This window comes from Suricata suricatta, chromosome 11 (genome assembly GCF_006229205.1).
Source record: "Suricata suricatta isolate VVHF042 chromosome 11, meerkat_22Aug2017_6uvM2_HiC, whole genome shotgun sequence".
In the NCBI taxonomy this organism is placed as follows: domain Eukaryota; kingdom Metazoa; phylum Chordata; class Mammalia; order Carnivora; family Herpestidae; genus Suricata; species Suricata suricatta.
This window is the reverse complement of record NC_043710.1, coordinates 81916448-81938750: the sequence shown is the minus strand read 5'-3', so window position 1 is coordinate 81938750 and position 22303 is coordinate 81916448. Positions and strand designations below refer to the sequence as shown.

The 22303-nt window shown below is 39.4% G+C and overlaps 1 protein-coding gene and 2 long non-coding RNA genes across 9 annotated transcripts in view; 1 reads left to right on the top strand and 2 right to left on the bottom strand.

Moving 5' to 3' along the window:
* OPCML (opioid binding protein/cell adhesion molecule like) overlaps window positions 1-22303 on the bottom strand; it is a 485591-nt gene that overhangs the window by 210629 nt on the left and 252659 nt on the right. For all 5 annotated transcript variants that reach the window (XM_029957396.1, XM_029957398.1, XM_029957397.1 and 2 more), the window contains exon 2: window positions 12565-12797. In XM_029957396.1, coding sequence (XP_029813256.1) covers window positions 12565-12797 — 233 coding nt within the window. The remainder of the gene's footprint in view (window positions 1-12564; window positions 12798-22303) is intronic.
* Window positions 1437-5321, bottom strand: LOC115306835. The gene is made up of 3 exons (XR_003915453.1): window positions 5248-5321; window positions 4708-4798; window positions 1437-1835 (listed from the first exon to the last, which is right to left on the bottom strand). It is a non-coding gene; the product is annotated as an uncharacterized LOC115306835 (long non-coding RNA).
* LOC115306834 lies at window positions 5091-21036 on the top strand. Of its 3 annotated transcripts, XR_003915450.1 has the most exons (7): window positions 5091-5157; window positions 5297-5456; window positions 6468-6534; window positions 7548-7909; window positions 10459-11134; window positions 16882-16914; window positions 20788-21036. It is a non-coding gene; the product is annotated as an uncharacterized LOC115306834 (long non-coding RNA). The 3 variants fall into 3 exon arrangements; XR_003915451.1 differs by lacking the exon at window positions 7548-7909; XR_003915452.1 differs by lacking the exon at window positions 16882-16914.

The window sequence follows — 22303 nt, the reverse complement described above, 5'->3', positions numbered from 1 at the left end:
CATCAGTTTCACTTGGCCTCTTGCAGAGGACTTGCTCAATGAGCTTAAGCATAGCAGGAAAGCAAGTTGAGAGCAGGCATTTGTGGAAGAGAGGCTGTGGAGCGTCCTGGGAACCAAGATGCAATGTGAGTTGCACTGGAGAAACCCACATGGAAAGCCTCAGGAGCCAAGGGCAGCTGAGCTTCATATATGGCTTCCTCACCTCCATCAGGGGAAGTATCCTCAGTACACTGGGACTAGGTTCCTCCGTCTACTGTTTCCCTTTCTCTTGGCCATGCTCCCTTCACTTTCAAAGGCATCCTCTATTTGTATCTCTGTGCTCCTCCTTAGACATCTCTCAGGTCTTCTTTCATCTATTCCCCTTGTCTCCTTCTTCTTTCCTAAACCTTCCTGGCCCAAGTCCCACTCCCCCTGCCCTCTACTTCTGTGACTGCTTAAACTCCTATCCAGTGAAACAATAGGTGTTACCCCCTACCCCCATCCTCCACATCCCTCTCTTTCAATAAGCTCAGTGTGATCTGTTTTGGAGAACTTTGTGCAAAGGATTAAAGTTATGTGTGTGGGTGTTGTTAGTAGTAAATTAAGTATAAAATCTATATTCTGAACCAAAAATTGACTGTTAACCCTGTGTCTGAGGGAGACTACATTTCTTGTCCTGGAGCAACTTGTGCCTTGGAAATGACAAACGTCTGGACTGTTATTAGATCTTGGGCCACTGCGGGAGTTTTATAAAGCACTCTCTGCTCCATCCAGATTTCTCTCTTGGCATTTCTGGGACACAGAGAATCTCTTCTATCAACCTATAAATTCATTTAAAATCTGTGCTTTCCCACTGAAAATTCTACTACCTAAAGCCAATACCAATATGATAATTGATGGTTATCTCTATTAATAAGATAGAGCTTTGTTTTTCAGCACTGACCTCAATTGGGGTGACATTTTGTATGCAGTATTTCTGTAGGTCTGTTAATCACCATTCACACATCAAACACAGGGAACTCCTCTCTGCTTTCAACTAATCATAATACAATCATAAAACTTCAGCTTCTGGAGGATACCCTTACTTTAGGATTTTATATCACCCAGGTACCTGTTATGTTGTTTTTGAGGGGGAAAAGTCTATCTGAACAGAAAGTAAGAAGGAATTAAGAAGATAAAAAAAAGAATAGGAAGTGAAGAGGAGAACTGTAAGAGAGGTGAAATCTATTCGAACAATATCTTCTTCTAAAGCTGTTTATGATAAAAAGAGGATTAGGTAGCATGTATTCCCACTATATTAAATTAAATCCTAGGCCCTTTCCTCAGGCACTGGCAGCCCTGAGAACATCAATCCTATCACGACAAAATAGCCCTTGGGAAAAGAAATCCTCCTGGCAGTGTGCCATTCAGTTCTTATAAACTGTTAACCGTGGTAATGAACCAATCCAAGAGACATATTAATAATGACATGAAGAGACACATTTATTGTTGATTGTTGAGATGGTGGCAGATTTATTGTGAGCTTGCCAGGAGGGAGGGATTTGCCCAGCAATGGTGCAATTAAAAACAAATTGAATTCAGGGACAAAGAATCAATAATCTAACAGGGCAACTTTTAGTTTGTAAAATACAAATATAAATTAATTGACCTGAACACAGTTGCTAACTGGTCATTAATGTCTGCTTGCTGGCCAATCAGAAGACATCACCCATCTCATTATGTTCACTGCAGCAAGCTGGGTACATGCACTTTCAGCTCTGTCTTCCCAGGCTGCCCTCTGAGGCATCTTATTTATAGGTGATTTCCAACGCCACTAAAATTGGTTGTATCAGATCTTTCCCCTTGAGCTCTAAATTCTGAAATTTAAAAAAATGTTTCACTAAGAACTCTATTCAATAGGAATATTTTCCTACAGTGGACAGAAATCCACCCTAAGCACAAGGAGACAAAGGTAATAAATCCAAGATGATGCTGCTTTTTGTGATATGGTCTCCAATAATCTCCAAGATAGCATATTTTGCTGTTATTTTTATGGATTAGAAACATTTAATATAAATGTGTTAACTGGTCATGCCAATTCAAGTTGCAATTTCTAAATTGCACCCACATAAAAAAGTATGAAGCTAACTTTGGCCCTTGTCTTCAAGAAAATTATAATCTAGAGGCAGAAAAGAGTGAAATCCACCAATAGTTAAAATATAAGAGAAAAAGGTTTAGCTATCCTAAGAAAGTGTAGGTAAAATGGTATTAGAAATCCAAAGAAAGTCTTTGGCTTTGGACATTTAACCAATCTAAAACTGTACTGTCCAATATTATAGTCACTAGCATGTGTGGCTATTTTAAAATAAATTAAATTATAATTAAATAATACTTAAATTTAAAAATTTGGTTCAATGGTCCTACTAGCCTTATCTCAAGTCCTCAAGAGTCACATATGGCTAATGGCTACCATGCTGGACAGTGCAAATATAGAACAATCCCATCATCACTGAAACAGCTATTGGACAGGCAAGAGGTCTATGGGACAGTGCTGCTTGAAAGGGTCTCAAGAATTTGGAATCCCAGAGAAAAGAACATTCAAGACAGATGGATGGTGTGAGAAATTGAAAAGAAGGCAGGGCACTGTAGGTAAGAGTTTTACAAGGACAAGTTTGTCTACATTGTGTGTAGGACACACAAACAGAGTAACAGAAAGCAAGAGTGGAAAGTAGGCTTGGCTTTGAATTGGTTAGCAGTTGGAAAAGCAATCTAAGAGTGTTTGACTTTATCATTAATAGGGAGTCATCACAATTATGAGGAGGGGGTAGGTGACATGATCAGATGTGTCTGTCAGGAATATTTAGACAATGGTGTTAAATTCAATTAGGAGGTAACAGAGACTAAGGATTGTGTAGCAATTAGGATGTGACTAAAAAGCCATTGTGGAGTAATATTCTGCACTTTGATGGAACAGACAGGAAGAGAATAACTGTACTGGACATATCTGCTTTGACAGAGAAGAAAAAGAAAAAGAAGGGTCAAAGGTTAAGCAAAAGTTTTGTACAAGAATGATGTGTCCATGAATAGGAATATGAACAGGAAGAACAGGATTTTGAGTGAAGAAGGTTAAGTACAACATGGGACATGCAAAGACACGTATGGATGCCCAATTTGAAGAGTTCAGAGACAAATAAAAAATTAGAGGCTGGAGTTATAGAAGCAATTTAGAACCAGAAACGTTGATTTAGCAGGATGATATCAACCTGATATTAACTACAAGAAGGATGTTGTAATTACTAAGATAACTAGAAGGATAGAAAAAGGAAGAGAGACCCTAAGTGCAGAGATATTACACTGAAATCCTTTAACCAGAAATAACCTGGCAAGGAGAGCATGTGTATTGTATATATGGCAGTCTGGCCTGCCTATATAAAAGGGATGGAATCCAGAGGAAGTTCCATGTGGAGGTTCAGTGCAGGCTCTCCCTACAGACCGGACACAGGTGAAATCACAGCTCTGTATTTATCAGCTGGTGACTCAAGGCAAGCTCCTTAGCCTTTCTGACACTGTTTCCTTATTCAGAAAAGTCAGAAGATACCTCCCATCTTCTGGGCTTAACTGGAAAATAGATTTGGATTGTGTCTGTAAAATGACTGCCATACTATGTACTCAACGCATTATAGTTTTGATTTATGATAATTAAAAAACAAATCCTTGACTGCTTTCCTCATGATTATTTTTCTTCACTATTATTACTCTTCAGTTTCTATACCTATGGAGGAGAATTATTAGTGAGCAAATAATCAAAAGTTTTTTGATATATTTATGAGAGGCCAAACTACGATAAGTAGAAAGGATAGTTATTTTTGCCAAGGTACGGTGTCTAAGATACTGAGACACTGTTACCTAGGGACTCAACTCCATGTTTTGGAATACAAGTCAGGCTCTCCAAATATGTCTATACATACTACATATAAGAAAATATCACTATTCTGAATTTACATATTACTCTGACACTATGCTATGACTAATCTTGTGGGTGGTGAAATTTGAAATCTTATGTAGGATCCTGACTATAAGAGAGCCATAATGAACTTTAATCTATTCGGAGAATTTATGAACATTTAGTAATTTATCTTCTTCTAAAGTGTGATTGCTTTCTTTGCCCACAATAGGAAAGTTATCCTTGTATTTACTTGAGCTATGGACAGACTAGCCTCTTAGGAAATGAGCTGAACTCACCATGCAAATTGACTAGAACATAACAGGCATTTCATTTTCTCCTCCATTTCCACATCAGTGATGATTTTGAGAATAGACTTTATGACTCTCATTTCTTTAATTTGTTTATTATTATTATTATTATTATTATTATTATTATTATTATTATTTTGAGAAAGAGCATGAGTGGGGGAGAGGAGCAGGGGCAGAGAGAGAGAATCAAGCAGGCTTCATGCTCAGTGTGGAGTCTAACTTGGAGCTCAGTACCATGACTGTGAGATCACAACCTGAGCCAAAATCAAGAGTTACCATCTTGGTATTCCCTATTTCTTTAATTCTATTGAAAATAAGGCAGATAATAGCTCCAGGCCCTGCCACTTCTCTTTCTGGCTACTGTATATATCACTAGATGCCAGAACTGGCAGCACCATCTTAGATCATGTGCCTGTGCCTTAGTATAAGCCCACACACTTTAAAAGCCAGAACTTTCAAATGAAAATGTTACCCCCTTGGCAGACAGGGCCATACCATCTATAGCCCTGACAAAGTGTTCATCAAAGGTCGAATTTTGCTCGGGTCTCATTCATCTTGGAAACTCCAACTCTTCCTATTCCTAGGACTGAAAGATTTTAAGTGTTACAGGAGAAATGGAGCATATACCCCCACCCCCAGCCTTTTCTAGAGGAAGGCTGAATACACATATTTTTTAAACTATTTATATTGAGAGAGAGAGAGAGCATGCATACACATGAGCAGAGGAGGAGCAGAGAGAGAAGGAAAGAGAGAATCCCAAGCAGGCTCTGTGGTGTCAGCACAGAGCCTGACATCAGGCTCAATCCCATGAACTGTGAGATCATAACCTGAACCAAAATCAAGAGTAGGATGATTAACTCACAGAGCCACCCAGGTGTCCTGGCTGAACCTATACATTTAATGGAGGGTGGGATGGAACTCCACAGGCCAAGAAATAGCCATGAAGTCTGTGAAAACTGTGTGTACATGTTTGTGTGACCATGAGTGACTGTGTGTGCGTGTGCGTGTGTGTGTGTGTGTGTGTGATGATCTTACCTTCTAAACAGAGCCACAACAAGTCCCCTATTTCTCCTCACAAAAACAGGAGACTTGATAAAAGGAGATATGTTCTTTGTTATATAATGTCTTTTGGAATGTGTTGTCGCCAACTACACGTGATGTCACAAGAGGTGTAGCAACCTGGGAGACTGGGTGGAGTGAACATCAGTCCAGCTCCAGCTATCTGCTGACAAAGTCAGATAACAGTTAAGTAACACAGACTCAGGGAAGGGATAGAACCTTGAATGGAGAATGGGAGCATGGGCTTCATTCCTACCCTGAGGCAGAAGAAGACCATGTCAAGTGTGAAGAAAGCCTGAGTGGGGATACCCTTCTTGTGAAAGATGGCTTTTGAGATACCTTCCTCTATTGTGTGCTGGGAGTATTTTGAGGGCAAGAACTTCATTTCTATCCCAAGTTGTAGTTGCCTTCTTAGTTTATCCAGTCCCTAAATGAAGAATGTTAGCATAGGGGTGCCTACGTGGCCTACTCGGTTAAGCATCTGACTCTTGATTTTGGCTCAGGTCACAATCTCACAGCTCTTAGAATCTAGCCTCACTTTGGGCTCTGCACTGACTATGGAGCCTGCTTGGGATTCTTTTTCTCTCTCTCTACCCCAAAATAAAAAAAAATCATTAAAGAAAAGAATGTTAGCATATGTCACACTATTGGATATGGCTTATAGAGACTTTATAAATGTTAGAGTGGAACAGGGAAGGAGAATGTCTTTCTTTTCTACCTCTGAGCCACAGCCACTGTGGTTGAGCAAGGCTCAGAGTCACCACTAAAAATGGTATGAGTAAGGGTACCTCAAGTCTTAGCAGGTCTGAAGAAAATATGAATGAAAAAGGGGATAAGAGCAAAACTTTCTGACTTTCCCATCAGTGGGTGAAAGAGGAGAGGCTGGGGAAGTCCTCCAGAAAATTACATTAATAAATCCTAAAATATAATAACTAGAAAGGACTCCCTTACATTCTCATCAACCCTTCCGTTTTAAAGCAGAGAAATGAATCGCAGAGAAGTTCTTCTAACTTATTTTGTACTAGGGACTCTTTAGGCTGTGTTCTTTATTTGCACATATACATAGAATTTGCAGCTTGTAGATCCTTTCTCAGAATCTTATTTTCAAATGCAAAATATAATTTGCATAATATATAAGATTAAGGTATGCATATGTGTACCTAAATAAAATAAAATCATTTTATTCTTCACCCCAGGATAAGAAGCCAGGAAAAGAAAATCCTAAAAATACAGGCCTGGAAGTCAGAAGCAGCACTCAGGCTGGTGAGTGAGTTTTCTGATGCCCAGTCTTGTTCTTTTCCACTTTTCCACCCTGCCTCTGTGAAGAACAAGAGTGATTATAATTTAAAATAGAGGGTGAATAAATTAAATTTATTTCAGGTTGACTGCCTGCTTTTCCTTAGGCCGAAATTACACATGTTAATTGAAATGATTGTAATATTTAGGAGAAGAGGAGAAAATAGCTGAAAAAAAGAGGTTAGTTACAAAGGAAAATCTGAAAATAGGTTGCTCCTTGGCAAAACTGTGACTTGTGGGCAGGCCTGCATCTCCTGCCTACTGGACACGCTCCACCGGAGCCCTGCCCCACATCTGCTTCCTGGCTTCAGCCTCAGCCTTGCCCACTCCACCCCAGCAAGATACTCCTTGGTATCTACTCTTCTTAGCAGTACCTCAGAACTTTCTGCATTTTTCTCACAAATAGTAACATTTACTTGTCCTTTTATTTACCTAGGAATTAGCAGTCAGGTGTGTGAACTGGATCTAGAATCATATCAGGTGGCTTTTTTTATTAAGTGGTGCTTTGCCACTTACTTGTCAGGGTAACTTGGACAAATGACTTCACCTCTGAATCTCAATTTATTTTCTTGGAATACGGTAATTTTCTGTTTTGTCTCCCAGGGTTTTTGTGAAGAATTAATCAAAGATTAACAAGTAATGTGCTTTAACTCTATTTTGATAGCTGTTTTCCAGAGACAAATCTAGTGAAGGAAATGTAAAGCATTTGGTAGCACCATCATCTTTGGGCAAAATTTTGACCTCTCTGAGTGTCAGGATCCTTATTTTTAAAATGTAGATCTGATTTAGACTTTGTAGGGTTGGTGTGAGGATCAACTGAGCTAAGGTCTATGCTTCATGTGCCCAATGCACAAGTTGGCTTATGCTCAGCAGAGTCTCTCGGACTGGACTGGTTGGCAAATCAGACTTCTCGCAACATCGGGTATCAACCAGTCTCACCTGAAGTGACTCCAGTCTCAAAGACTCAAAATCTTTTGCAGACAAGAAAATTGCATGATGTTGTTGTGGAGTCTCAGATGTGAGAAATTCACATAATTCGGCATTTCTGGAAATTTGCATAAAATTCGGCTGAGCAAGAAGAGTTTGTTCCATGAAAAGAAATACCTGGTAGTAAACAAATTTCTGATCTAGCCAAGAGAGCAGACAGAAAACGTCAACATCCAGGGAGCAACGAGCCAGCAGATCTTCCTGCCAATCTATCCTGGACAAGGACTATAACCATGGCGACACTGGATATCCACAGAATTTCAGAGTGCTGAAGACTTCATGACAATTAGAATCACAATTAGATACTGGATTCTCACAGACGCCAGAGTTTTCAGTACTTACATAGGATAAAGAGGTAACATTTAAAATGTGTACCCCTAGAGGGAAGAGCTACTAGTAAATTAATTATCTTCTTTGCCTCTCTCAGCATCTCTACACCGTTTATTGTAGCTGTGGCATCCCATCCCCACTGCTAATTTTCTTCTTGAGCTTTGTCCTCAAATTCTGGTGGTACAATACAATATTAGTAGCAGGAAAAGAAAAGCAGGGAAAGAAAGGATAACTGAAAAATTCCCACGGATCTAAATTAGAGAAATAACCTCAGACATGGCTGGCAGTGGAGGTGCCAGAGCATACTGGAGAGACATTGATCTAGGAGTCATATGGCCATGGTTCAAGACCCAGCTCTGCTGCTTACTCACAAGGGACCCTGGATGCTCTTTTAACCTTCATGAGCTGTAGTTATCTAATTTGCAAAATGAGAACAGTCACTGCACTGCAGCCTCCCAGGGCTTGTTGTAAGGGTCAAGTGAGACAAAGATTGTGACCGGTGCTGTAAAGTGCTAAATAAATGCATGTTATTTGTGGTATATTTCTTAGCTTGTCACACTGAAGACCCTCATCTCTCCAGGGAACTGGTCCCAATTACTGTCCATTCCAAGTCATCTGGACAGTGTCTGACTCATTCCCCACCCGATCTGCTTGGAAGGGGTTTTATGATCAGTGCCTTCAGATGCCATTTCATTCTCTGTGTCAATATGTTCCTCCATTCATTTTATAAACATTTGCTGAATGCCTAGTATACCTCAGACAGTGTGCTATGTACTGGGGACAGATATAAATAAATTATAGTCCCTGCTGCTCTGCAGAAATAGTTAATTCAGAAATCTTACCTGCTCTTGTGTTAGTAGGTTCATAATGAATGTCAGATATACCTCTTCTGATGCTGAGTTACACCTTAGTTCTACAGCACCTGTGTAATGTTTGAGTTTTCTTTGTCTCTAAACTTAGCAAGACTAATGCTTTCCTATCCTAGTGGCCCAGGATCCTAATTCCATGATTATTAGCCAGGCTGTCAACATTTTCTCAAACTCAAAAATGGAGGCAATATCCTTTTAATTCTTCCTCTTTTAAGGCATTAAGATTAATCCTCTCAATTTCCCTTGGACAGTATCTCCTGGAGGAATCTTCTCCATTTCCACAGGTAGAGGTACAAGCCATTCACATCACACATCTGAGTGATGGGAGGAACTTCCTCCCCAATACTCTTGCTTCTCTCCACTTCACTCCATCCGCAACCCCAACAGGGCTGCCAGTTTGATTTTCCTACCTGACTCATCTGACTCCACAGCAACACCTCTCTCTTACTCTGGATTTTCTTAATACCTAAGTATACAGTCTAGGTCACATTATCATACATACTCACATGGTGCATTTTAAAATTATTCCCTCAGCAGTCAAGACGTGTTGTGGGTATCACTGATAGTATTTTAACGAGTGCAGCTTCTCTTGAAGAGGACTTGGAAATTAATTCTCTCAGACATGTGGCAAAGGCCACCTTATAAAACAGTAAAAGAGAGGCTTTGAGGTTAGTGACAGAGTCTCTCTGAGTTACTCACATTGTGGCAGCAGGGAACAGCAAAGCCAGGGCCCCCTGGGACTGCTCTCCCTCTGCTAATGGCACTTGGTTGGCAGAGGTGATGAGATTCTAGCATTCTCAAATGAACAAAAGATAAATAAACATCTCTCTCTCTCTCTCTCTCTCTCTCAATAGACAAGTTGCATCTCGGAAATTTTTCAGTTTTTCTCATTGCAAAATCAATATCCATCAGCAGTTTGAAATTAAAGGCAAGATTAGGCCTCAGTTTTATACATGCCTTATTGTGTTCCAAAAGCTTTCTACTCAGTCAGATAAATCTTCTTTAAGAGGATTAAGAAACTTTCATTATCTTTATCTAACCTGAACTAACACTAAGTCTGAAAAATTAATCTATAGACTGGACAAAAGCCGATAGCTGCTGGGAAGAAGGAGGACTCTTGGACTTCTTTCTAATTGAGCAGTGGGGTCTCTGCTTCCACTCACTAGAAATTCAACTGGTTTCCAAAGGAAGAACAAGTCACCCATTGCTAACCAAGACAGAGGAGAATGCAGCTCCCTGAGTGCCGTCCTTTTACCTCTCAGTAAATGTAAAGGCCCATCTGCTAATGTTCCAAAGGAAAGATGTCCCCTCCTACCTCCACCCGCCCTGATCTTTTGCATTGGATGTCACACTTCATTCACCCAGAGCTATAAGAGTCATTTGGCCTGCAACGTGGAGACAGTGAGAAACTGACCTCTGAAACTTAAGTCACTCCATGGCTCTGCTCTTGCCTCTTCTCAGATCCTTTCTGACCCAAACCTCTGAGGTCCACAAGGAGACACCACTAGCTTCTATATCCAGCCCAAGGAATTGCTCCAAGGGCCTTATAAAGCGCATTATCTCTGAGGCTCTGCATCACTAGCCCTTTATGGCCTGTATTGACTTTGACATGCTTACACCATCTGTCTTACTTCCTGAAAAGTGATAGCCTTGTTCTGTTTGAGTCTGTTTCTGTACTGTGCCTGACAGTTCTTTTTTATTTCAGTGCTGCATTTTCTGAATTTGAAGATAACTTTGCTGTCAAGGCCATGAAGGTGCCATGGAGGCGTCACTTCCAATGCTGAGAATTTCAGCTCCTCTGGAACTAAGCCCAGGTGGTAGGCGGGGTAGTGAAAACTCACACTCCCTTGTTTTCTGCACCCCCAGAAACTTTCAACAGACATTCCAGCTCATCTCAGATAACTGATCTCACCAAGCACCTCCACCATCCTCCGAGAAGAAGTATCAGACATGATAGTTGTCTTTATCTCCAGATGGCAGGCCATCTTGTAGCTCCAAAGCAGTGATCATCACCAAGTCACACCCCTGGGTGGGACACGCATGGAGAATGGAAACAGCAGAGTGTACAGACATCTGTGGTAGGCAGCCCAATGTGGGCGTCTGAAAGCACTTAGGGATGAGAGAAGGGCTTGGAGACTGAACTGAGGTTGGGCTTCAATCATATGGCAGCACCCAGGGCCTGCTAAAAAACAGAGCTGCAGCAGACTGATCTCTGGTCCAGCACATGCCATTACAAATGTCCCAAGAACCAGCGAACTGGATGCTATGCTAGCAAAGAGCTGTTTTAGCTAAAAGAAAGAATGGCCACCCTGATTTATACAAGTGAATGAAGTGTGAAAAGACACTAACCACTACTCAAACTCTCCATTAAACCAACTGAAGTGAGTAAAGTAATATTTTTTTTAGCAAAGGAGGGTGAAGGCATCCATATTAGCTAAGCCGAGATGCAACACACATTTCACAAACTGAAAACAATTTGTTGAACCTACTGCAGATGGGAACCGATAAAAGGCACTTATTAAAGGCTGAATTACAGACAGGGACTCTCTCTGAGAGCTTAGTATATAGCTCCAAGAGGTCAGTATAGGAGACTGTGAGAAAGGTCCACCCACATCTCTCATTTGGTGGAAGAAGGCTGTGTCACTGGGGGACAGCAAGTAGTCTCCTTAGCACTTCATTGCTACCATGAGTCAATGCCTGAGAATTACTTTACAAAGCAGGGGCAGGGTGGGGGGTGATGTTAGTTGGAGGCAGTTCAAAATAAGTAAATTTGTATTGCTATCTTGCTTTAAAATGGCTCCCAAATTCTCATATAGCTATTTTTTAATATGTTTTTAATTCCTAATATTTAATAGTTAATATCTGGGATTCTGACATTTCCTTAGCCTTAGTTTTGTTCCAACAATGTGAAATTCGAATGAAAAACTATGGCACAATATGTTTGGGCATGCTGACATGGAATTTTAAAGAGAGAATGAGAGAAGATATTAGGGGACACCTCCCCTTTAAAAAAATTTTTTTACATTTTATTTATTTTTGAAAGACAGAGAGAGACCGAGCATGAACAGGGGAGAAGCAGAGAGAGAAAGAGACACAGAATCCAAAGCCAGCTCCAGGCTCTGAGCTAGCAGTCAGCACAGAGCTCGATGTGGGGCTCAAACCCACGAACCGTGAGAGCATGGCCAGAGCCGAAGTCAGACGCTCAACCGACTGAGCCACCCAGGTGCCCCCACATCCCCTTTTTAAAAAATTACATAGATGTATTTCTGGCATAGACTTGGAAATAGCATTTTCACTAGTATCCCTCTTAATATATGTTCCACTGCGAGGCTAAAGGGATGCACAGACCAAGCCACCATGCTGGGGTGGACTTGCGCAGCACCCAGAACTCCTTCTGGAACATGCAACAATGACCATGTAAAACCAGTCACAAGTCCTCTAACATCACATCAGTGTTAACCTTTTATTATGAAACAATCCTATGAAAGATAATTAAAAGGCACAGAAAGTAATACCACCTCTGTTTTTTGTTTCTTACCCTACTTCAAAGCTCTAAGTAACTTAAAGCTCAGCAAACACATGCCAAACAACTTATTAACAAAAACAAAAGGACCATAGGTACAATTGAGAGACTGTGAAGATATTCACTACTTAGTCAAGAATCCAGCAGATGAGAAGGAATCCAGCAATCTCTGGGTTCCACAGAGGAAAATGGTTCTCATATCTTCATAATGAGTAGAAGCAAAGACAGATAATGCTTGCCTTCTATCACTGACAGGCCCACCAAACTCTGAATCCAGCTGTAACTCACCTTGCACTATGAGGTGGACTCGGGAAGTTTTCGGGTGGTTGTCTGTCTGCACTGAGCAGGTGTATGGGCCCTCGTCATACACATCCACATTCTGGATCATGATGCTGTATTGGGTTGGTGTGTTGACCAGGATGATCACACGGGGGTCTATGGACCACTTGTCATTCCCAGCGTAGAGGATGGTGCTGCGGTTCAGCCAGGCCACCCGGGTGACTCGATCATCTATGGTACACCTGTGAGTGAGGAGGGGGAGGAAAGGTGATGGAGGACATTGGGACAGGGGAGGGGAGAGGGGGAGGGAATGGAGGTAGGGAAGGGAAAAAGAGCATTGAGAGACTGTATCATAAATGTCGTTGTATTCTGAGGAGTAAATAAAATAACACAGGCCCATACTGAAAGGAAACAATCAATTATTGATGAAACTTCTAAAGTATAGGGTGACAGCAGCCTGAATTATCCTGAAGATACCATGATACAAATTTGTTTCAGTTTGATTTAGGAGCATATTATGTGAAGATCTTTCCGTATATTTGCTTTCCATCTTATTTTCCCCCCAGGCTTATATGAAAATTAGTTTATATTTCTTGAGCACATTTACCACCTTGTGGGAGACATGGCCCAGGGGCAGAGGGGCAAGAAAATGGATCAGTATTTCAAACAGGTCACAGATAATCCACAGAGCTAATACCTAACTTGTTGTTAGGCAAAAATTGAACATATTTACCACCAGCCCTCCCTGATATTGATAATCTCCTTGTACCCCTAAGCTACCCAATGCCCTCAAACTACAATTTATAACGTGGATTGATAAAATTCACCTTAGAAAGCCAAAAATATTTGAGGAAGTTATGGCTGCTTAAGATGTCAGCAGAGGGAAGATGAAAGTGGTCTGAGTTCCTCTTCCCTCCTACTGCTCCCCTGCCCCCCCCCAGAACAGGGTGGCTGATGTCACCTCGGTTATCATCATGGCAAAAAGCTAATCTCAAAAAATAAAAGCTAATCTCTACCTCTTATACCTTGCACATACTCTTCCTAACAATTGGAAGGTATGAATGAATGTGGAATTTGTTTTTTGCTATGTATGACTTGCAGGGTATCAGGTTTAATGAAGAAATAGATAATGCTTGCAGGTCAGAAAGAAAATTTGCATATGTGCCCCAGGATTTTACAATCTATTGAAAGAAAATAGAAGAGAACCCCTTGTAAATGTGGGCTTGCAAAGAAGGGTGTGGTTCGAGGGCCTTAGGTATGCCCACCAGCCACTCATCCCTCTAGTCTGAACCTGAATTGCAGTCTCTGGCCAAATAAGGAGGTCCAATTGTAGCTGCACTGTTCCTGTAAGATGTCCTAGCAAACAGATCCAAGGCATGCCTTCTGGGCACAAGGAACATGAATCCAGCACCTCCAGATGAAAAGACAGAAAAAACACTGCAGCATCTCACCAAATCTGATCCCATTTTGACTGAAAAGTAGAGATCCTTCTGATAAGCCTCAGGAAATGAGAAGAACACCAAAGACACTGGCAATGGAGGGTAGAGCATGCACTTTTGGACATGCTGTTTTCCCTTAGCAACATGACCAGCCAGACACAGCTTGAATGGCTATGGGAGAAGAATAATACTAGAGCACTAAAATGGCAGCTTCTGTTGAAAGGGGAAAATGCTCAGTCTAGCAAAGTACTCTCCTTGGTTGGTAGGACACATCAAAATAATACTAGCTTCCAATCACAGAAGTCTTTGTATCTACAGGTCCACCTGTCATTCAGCAGGTTCTGACACCTTCGAGTTAGGGGTGCAGTGATAATTAGATGCTTTCACAGGCAGGAAGAAAATGTTCTCTTCTAAATTTTCTTATTTGCTGTTTTTCAAATTACAAAAATAATATAAGCATGTTTAAATGTAAACGAATGAGGTCCTTAATTTTGTAACACTCTTGTTACCTCTCCTTCCACATCTCATTCTTTACATACATAAATTCACATAAATACTGTGTTGATTTCTTTATCTGAAATAGAATCATACTCTAATATTACTATGAAGTGCTTTTTGTTTTCTTTGGGACTTGGCCACAGGTATCCCTGAACACCGGTATTATAGATCTATTTTTGTAATTTTTCTTCTTTTTTGAGAGAAAGAGAGGGAGAGAGAGAGAAAGAGAGAGCACAAGTGGGGGAGAGAGGAAGAGAGAAAGGAAGAGAGAATCTCAAGTAGGCTCCATGCTCAGGATGAAGCCTGATATGGGGCTTGATCCCAAGATCCTGGGATCATGACCTGAGCCGAAATGAAGAGTCAAATGCTCAATTGGCAGAGCTACCCAGGTGCCCCTATTTTTGTAATTATTTCTAAGTAAGTCTAAGATCAGCAAGATGAGTTTTGGAGGCTCAACTGCATTTGCCATTAGATTGTAATAATTTAATTATCATTGAGTGACTCTTTGCCACCCTCACAGGTGTGTCATAGTGATTTTAAAAAAATTAAGTTATGCTGTTTCCTTCATATCCTGGGACCCTAGCTTCACTCTCTGCAGTTTTCTTCTGCTACAGAAACTTTCCATTTCCCTTATGCAAACTAAAAGGTCCCCAATGGACCTTTCTACCCTTTCAAAAGCATTTCTTAGCAGGGGGGTGAAATAAACACATTCATTCACACTCAGTTGCAACTGGGTGATAAGGGTTCCTGTGCAAGCTTTCTTCGTAACAAATGTATTTTCATAAACACCAAATCTCTATTTGAATTAACTCCTAACAATGAAGTTCTAATTATTCAGTACCAGGAACTGGCAAGCCTGGAAGTGAATGGTAAATGGGAAGAAGTAAAGGAAGTCACTTTTTAGTCCCCAAAACCACAAAAATCCAGGTAACGGAGTGCAAACAAATATTCTTGCTTTTATTTTGGTCAATTATGTAACCTCTTGAACATTGTAAGTTGATATATATATTTTTTTAATTTTTTTGAGAGGGCACAAGTCAGAGAGGGACAGAGAAAGAGGGACAGAGGGTCTGAAATGGGTTCAGCTCAGACGGCAGCAAGCATGATGTGGGGCTTGAACTCATGAACTGTGAGATCATGACCTAGTAGAAGTTGGAAACTCAACCAACTGAGCCACCGAGCTGTCCCTAAGTTTATAAAAATTTTAAAATTTAAGTTAAAAGGATGTACTGCTTACCTGTGGAGAATATTCACTATTATAAATTAAAATGTCATAACATTCCTTAATATATTATATATGTATACATATGTGTGTGTGTATATATATATATATATATATATATATACATACACATACGTATATATTCAATAAAACTTAAATGCAATACTGACTTGATTTTCCAGTTTCAAAATTCATGAACAGGTTCTTTATTAGTCATAAAATGTGCATTGTTCCTTTTTAAAACTTGAACTTATGTTTCTAATATGTCTTCTTCAGGATTTTGTCTTGATGCAATCTTTCACACTTAAAAACATTTTATTGATCAGCTACCCTATTTATTTGCAAATATACAGAGAAAGATGGAAATTGAAATCTCTTTTATGTTCTATAATCATAAAGCTCTGAGTAATGCTATTTCCTATTAGAGTGAATTATTACAAAGACAATATTGATAAAGCAATGTAAAATATTTTTGTGTTATTAAGTAATACTTAAACATAAAAAGTAAACTTTTACTGGAAATATAGTATTTAATGGGGTAGATGAGTTTTTTTAATTACTTTGAGGGGCACATGGGTGGCTCAGTATGTTAAAAATCTGACTCTTGATTTCAACTCAGGTCATGATTTCATGGTTAATGAGCTTGAGCCCTGCATTAGGCTCCATGCTGTAAGCCTGGAACCTGCTTGGGATTCTCTCTCTCCATCTCTTTCTCTGCCTCTCCCCTGCTCACATGCTCTCTCTAAATAAATAAACTGAAAATTAAAATAAAATTATATCTTGAATAAATACCCTTACTGCTAGAATAAGATAGAGCTCAGGACTGATTCAGTTTCTATTTTTGTTTGAGAGAAACCTAGTTCACATAAGCAAGGGAAAATCTTGTATAGCAGTGTCAATCAATTTTGTGAACCCCTTCCAAGATATGTGCCAAAAACCCCACAGAAATATAGCTTCAAAATTATTTTAATGATCTCACAGCTGACAGTTCAATTAGTTCCTCCTTCAGTTTTTTTTAAAGCAATGATTGAAAAATACCTGACTTACAAAGGGCTTTGTAGCTCAGTATTAAATTCGTTTAATTTCATAATATCTGGACAGTATAGTGTTAACATTTTACCAGGCCTTCTCAAATGACTATTAAAGATATCTTTCTCTTTTACTTAGAAGGACCTTCTTTAATCCAATACAGACAGAAAGGTGGGTAAAATTAAATGCTGTTTGTTTTAATATGCCAAATCACATTGCTCTCTACCAGAAAATGTCTTTCTCTAATTCTGAGATAGACAAGGTACCTGCTTTACCATGAAACCTTTGCCCTTTGCTTTCATCACAACTATTTACTTTGGTGGGTTCTCCAAAAGGACCTTTCTTTTTTTGGTAGTAGTTGGATGCTGGTTACAAATAAAGGTAAATTCTTTCCTGGACAATTTATAAAAGGGGAACACTCAGAAAGGACCAGTAGAATTACAATTCAGTTTCAGTCATTTTTCTTAGGCAGTTTGATTTAGGAAATCTGAGATCCTGAATGTATCCTCTTAAGTGCATGGAATCAGTACAAATTACCAGGGGTCTTGCAGGGACTTTGAAACAGGTCAGTCCAAATCCATCCTCCAGGGACAAAACATACTCTCAGTGCCCTGCCACACAGCCTTTGGAAAGCTTTGTGCACTCCTTAGGTACATATACCCCAGGCAGATGTCCACAGCCCAACTTACCTGCTGTCAAACCTGGGCCTCATTAGTAGGGATGGGAAGGGGCAAATAAGGTGGAGTAACTGGATAAATCTATCTCTCCAAATGGGGCAGAGCCTATTCACTGAGTCTGTACAGTCCTAGGACCTAAAGAATGATAAAGACACTTATGGGAATGATGATGTTGGTTGAAGGAAAAGAAGGAAACATAACAGGGAGCAGAAGGAAGAGTTCAGAGAATAACTTTTTAAAAAATGCTTAAGTGTTCTTCCAAATCTGGATCCTTCCCTGCTGTTAATGACTGTGTTGGACTCTCATTAACAGGAATCACATGGAGGAGAATTTTTTATGTTAAATAAGGGCGTCCAAGATGAAAAACAAGAAACATGAATGATAACTTTCTAATTTCTTGAAAACTCTTTTAGATCTCTAAAATTCTTACCCTTAAGCAAATCCTATCTAGTCATTCTTGATAAGATAGAATTCATTGCAACTCAATAGTTACATCTAAAATTACATAGTGCTTATTGGTGCCTAGTGCAGTTTAAGAACTTTCTATATATTAAATCATCTTAGCCTCATAACTACCCTTTGACATGGTCTAATATTATCATACTTTATAGATCACGAAACTGAGATGCAGAGGGGTTCAGGACTCCGAATAGCTGATACAACCAGAATAGGAAATTTATACCTTTCCAGCCTGGTGCAGAATTCCTGCATTTAAGGGCTGTTGGCTTCTCCTCAAAAAGAAAGTTCTTGTGGCTCAAGAACCAGAATAATAAGACCAGGAGGAGTTGGTTGACATTATCCGGTTTCCCACAAATTTAAAGTATTCCGTTTTTAATTTTAGCATTTAATTTTCTCATAAGAGATAAAATAGCTTAGGAGAACAGGAACGATATTTGAAAATAACTTTTGTACATTTTTAAATCACCTCTAGCTATTTGTGAAGAGTAGAAATACTCAGAAAGGGCAAAGAAATGCCAAAAGCTCTTGGAAGAAAGGAATCTTGCAGGCAAAGTTGTCATTTCCAATTCGACTAAGTATGGGACATGAGGTTAAGATGCAGGGTCATTTTGTTTTGTTTTTTTAAGGAAGAAGTGTTTTTAAGAGGAAATCCATGCTTTCAAGCAGTGTTTCTCAAACTTTACTGTGTATCAGATTCACCCTAAGAGCCCTTTAAAGCTCAGATTGCTGAGCCCAACTCCCAAGTGCTTCTGATTCAATGGGTTGAAGTGCAGCTGAGAATTTGCATTTTTAAGTTCCCAGTTGAGGCCCATGCTGCTAGACTGGGGAGTCTTTTTTGACAACCACCACCTTTAAGAAAACAGACAAGATGGGGCACCTTGGTGGCTCAGTCAGTTAAGCGTCCAACTTCAGCTCAGGTCATGACCTCACGGTTCATGGATTCAAGCCCCACATCGGGTTCTGTGCTCAGAGCCTGAAGCCTGTTTCAGATTCTGTGTCTCCCTCTCTCTCTGCCCCTGCCTTGTTCACAGTTTGTCTCTCTGTGTCTCAAAAATAAACATTAAAATAATTTTATAAGAGAAAACAGACAAGAGACAAGTTGGGATTCAATCAAAATAACATCTTCCTGAAAAGTGAAATTAGCCAGCTTTAAGGTTTTTGTATTTGTTCTTTGAGTCTGCTTTTGTTTTTATACTTTGCCTCTGAAAATACAAAATAAAAACTCACCATGATTCACATAACAAATATTTAATCAATATCTAAGGTACACTAGACAATGTTCCAGGAGCTGAGAATGCTGGCTGGCAAACAGGCAAAGGTCATGGTCCTTGAGGCTATGTCCAGTGAGACGAAGAAAGCACGTAAGTAAATAAGCATGTTAGTTTCAGAGGATGGCAAGTGGTGAATGCAAAGCAGCTTAAGGAATGGTGAGTGCCAGGAGGACTGGGAGCATATTTGATACAGAGGGGGTCAGTAAATGTCCTCTGGGGCCTGCATACTAGATGCTGAAATTTTTACAACCTTGAATCTGAATGCAGTACTGTGCACACGTGAAAATCAGGTATACTTAAAAATAAAAGTTACATCTCAATTACATACACAGATAGTTGTAGGAGCATGAATGACTAGAGAATGAGTGTTTAATTAATAACTAATTAATTAATGGGAACAAATATTTTGAACCAGCCTCACAAACAGTGCCTCACTTGTATGGGTAACTGTAGATGTTAGTGTTCAAAAAATTAAAAACTGACATTTTGAGAAACTGAAATGCCAGATAATGCCTTTATATTTCCCCACTTGTTATTGGAATAAAAACCTAAAATACATTGCATGCCTCTCTACTTTAATGACTAAACAGTAGTGAATAGAGTGAATAACTTCTAACATAGACTCATCATTTTAAACTTCTTTGTAATACAATGTTCATAGAGAAGATTCTAGACTTCTTCATAGAATGTACAATGGTGGATTTAATGATTTATGCACTTGTTTTGGGGTGCTGGAAATACCACATGGATAAGAACCATGCCTGTGATCCTCATTTTATAAGAACAGAACCTCCCACAGTGAATCTGGCATCTAGTATAGGTGATCAGTATATGTTTATAATGATCAAAAGGTGTAAGAAAATGTTTTTCAAACTGATATAAAAAAAAAAAACCAGCAAGATTATAGGGGCACCAGGGTGATTCAGTTGGTTGAGCATCTGACTTGAGCTCAGGTCATGATCTTGAGGTTCTTGAGTTCAAGCCCAGCATCCAGCTCTGTGCTGACAGCTCAAAGCCTGGGGCCTGCTTCACGTTCTGTGTCTTCCTCTTTCTCTGCCTCTCTCTCTCTCTCTCTCTTTCTCTCTCTTTCACACACAAAAATAAATAAACATTAAAAAAAGGAAAAAGTTAGAAAAAGCCCACAAAGATGATAAATAATGAGATGTTGTAATGAGAGTAGATCTTAAATCTTCTCACCACAAATAAGACAAGTTAATCATGTGACGTGATGGTGGTGTTAGCTTTTGCTGGGTGGTAGTCATTTGCAGTACATAAATTCATCAAATCAACATGTAGTACACTTCAAACCTAAAAATGTTATGTGTCAGTCATATCTCAATAAAGCGCACACACACACGCACACACACACACAGAACATACATAAGGTGAAGTAGATATCCTTGAAGATATTTTGTGTGTGACTCTGTAAGTTATGTACACACACACACATACACACACACACAACATCCATGGGATTTTTACTTACATATTTTTTTAATTTAGTGTTTTCATTTGTAACATATTCTGGAAAAACATATGCATATTCTGGATGTTTTATGACTACACTTATATTTAAATGTTCAGATTTGTGTCTATTATTACAATGGCATCAAAGAGTATGTCTTCTGTTGTTTCAGGTTAATGAGAAAATACAGAGATGGATTTAAGGTTCAGCAGTGCACTTCTGCCAAGGAAAGCTGAACAATGCCAGGGTCCACTATGGTAACAAAGGTTCTCAAAAGTTGGAATGAAGCCATGAGGAGAGATAACTCTGTTGTCATATGGCACAAACTAAATTTAAAAGTGATGCTGTAGCAGCAATCAAGACTATATTCACATTGCAACTTGGAAATTAATTCTAATAAACTTTCAGCTGCTCCATTAAATTAATGTTGTTAATTTCTGTGGTTATCTATGTGTATGATTTATAACTTTGGATTTTAGAGTCATTTAAGTGTATAAAGGTTAAGGGATTTATACCTAGTTTTATTATTTTATACATAAAATGTTTTTTTAAATAATGTTACTACTGGGAAACCCTGAAATTTTGTCTCTGTCCACCCTTGCTCCCTGCCTTTAAAATGGCCTTCTAGAGAGTATTCATCTTAACAAATGCTGATAAAGATGACAGAGTTGAATATTAAAGCCCAATATGCATTCTATTTGAATTTTCTTTTTAAATTTACTCATGATATTATTTTTTTTTGTTTTTGCTTTGAATGTCTTTGTCCTTTTTCATAAATTGAGTTAATTGAATTTCAGTTAAGAACCTTACATGTATCAAAACATATTAATAATACCAGTTTGAAAAATGGGAGGAAGAAGGTCTTGCTTTAGAGAATTCAAAGACCAATAATAAATGATTTTTTTTTAAGGAGAGGAGAGGAGGCAAACCAAAATGAAATATTTGCAGCTCAATTCCCAAGGTATTCTAAATTGCACAAGGCTGTTCTCCTGGGAAGCTTTAACTACTCAGTTATTTCCTGAGTTACAAATACAGCCAACTCTAGAGCATCAACAAGGACCCTAAATTATGTAAGGGAAAACTTTATGATTCAGATAGTCGAAAATTCAGCGAGAGTAATAACTCTGCTATAGCTAATATTTGCTGATAAGGTATTGGTGGAGAATATACATGAGAGCTTCTGCAGAAGAGTTGGGGGAGGGGACTAGAGCTCCTTAGAGAGGGTCCAGTATGTAATATTTCAGTCCAGCATGAGACTGACTGTGAAGGCTGACAGATACATGACATCTGCAGATTGTTTCTAATTGGAAGATGGTGCCACACTAACAATGGCTGGAGTTGGGGAGTTACATTAATACACAGAAAGGGTATGTGTGTATTTATGCGTGCGTGTTTATGCGTGTAAGTGGGGAGGAGTGTCATCCAGAGAATAGGAGAAAGCATACAAATACTTGTAGAATGGGGCCCTTGAGAGAACAGAGCATTTGAAACCAAACTAAGGAAGGTGTGGGGTCTCCTGAAAATGGTGTCACCTGAAGCAGAAAATCAGCTGCAAGATGATGATGTGTTGTGGTCTCAGCCATGACCGATGAAAAATGAGTCCATCAGAATGGTGCTCATTGTGTCCCGGAGCAGGCAAGGGGAACTTCCTTTCCCCACAAGCACAGTGAGGGCTCTACCTGAATCCA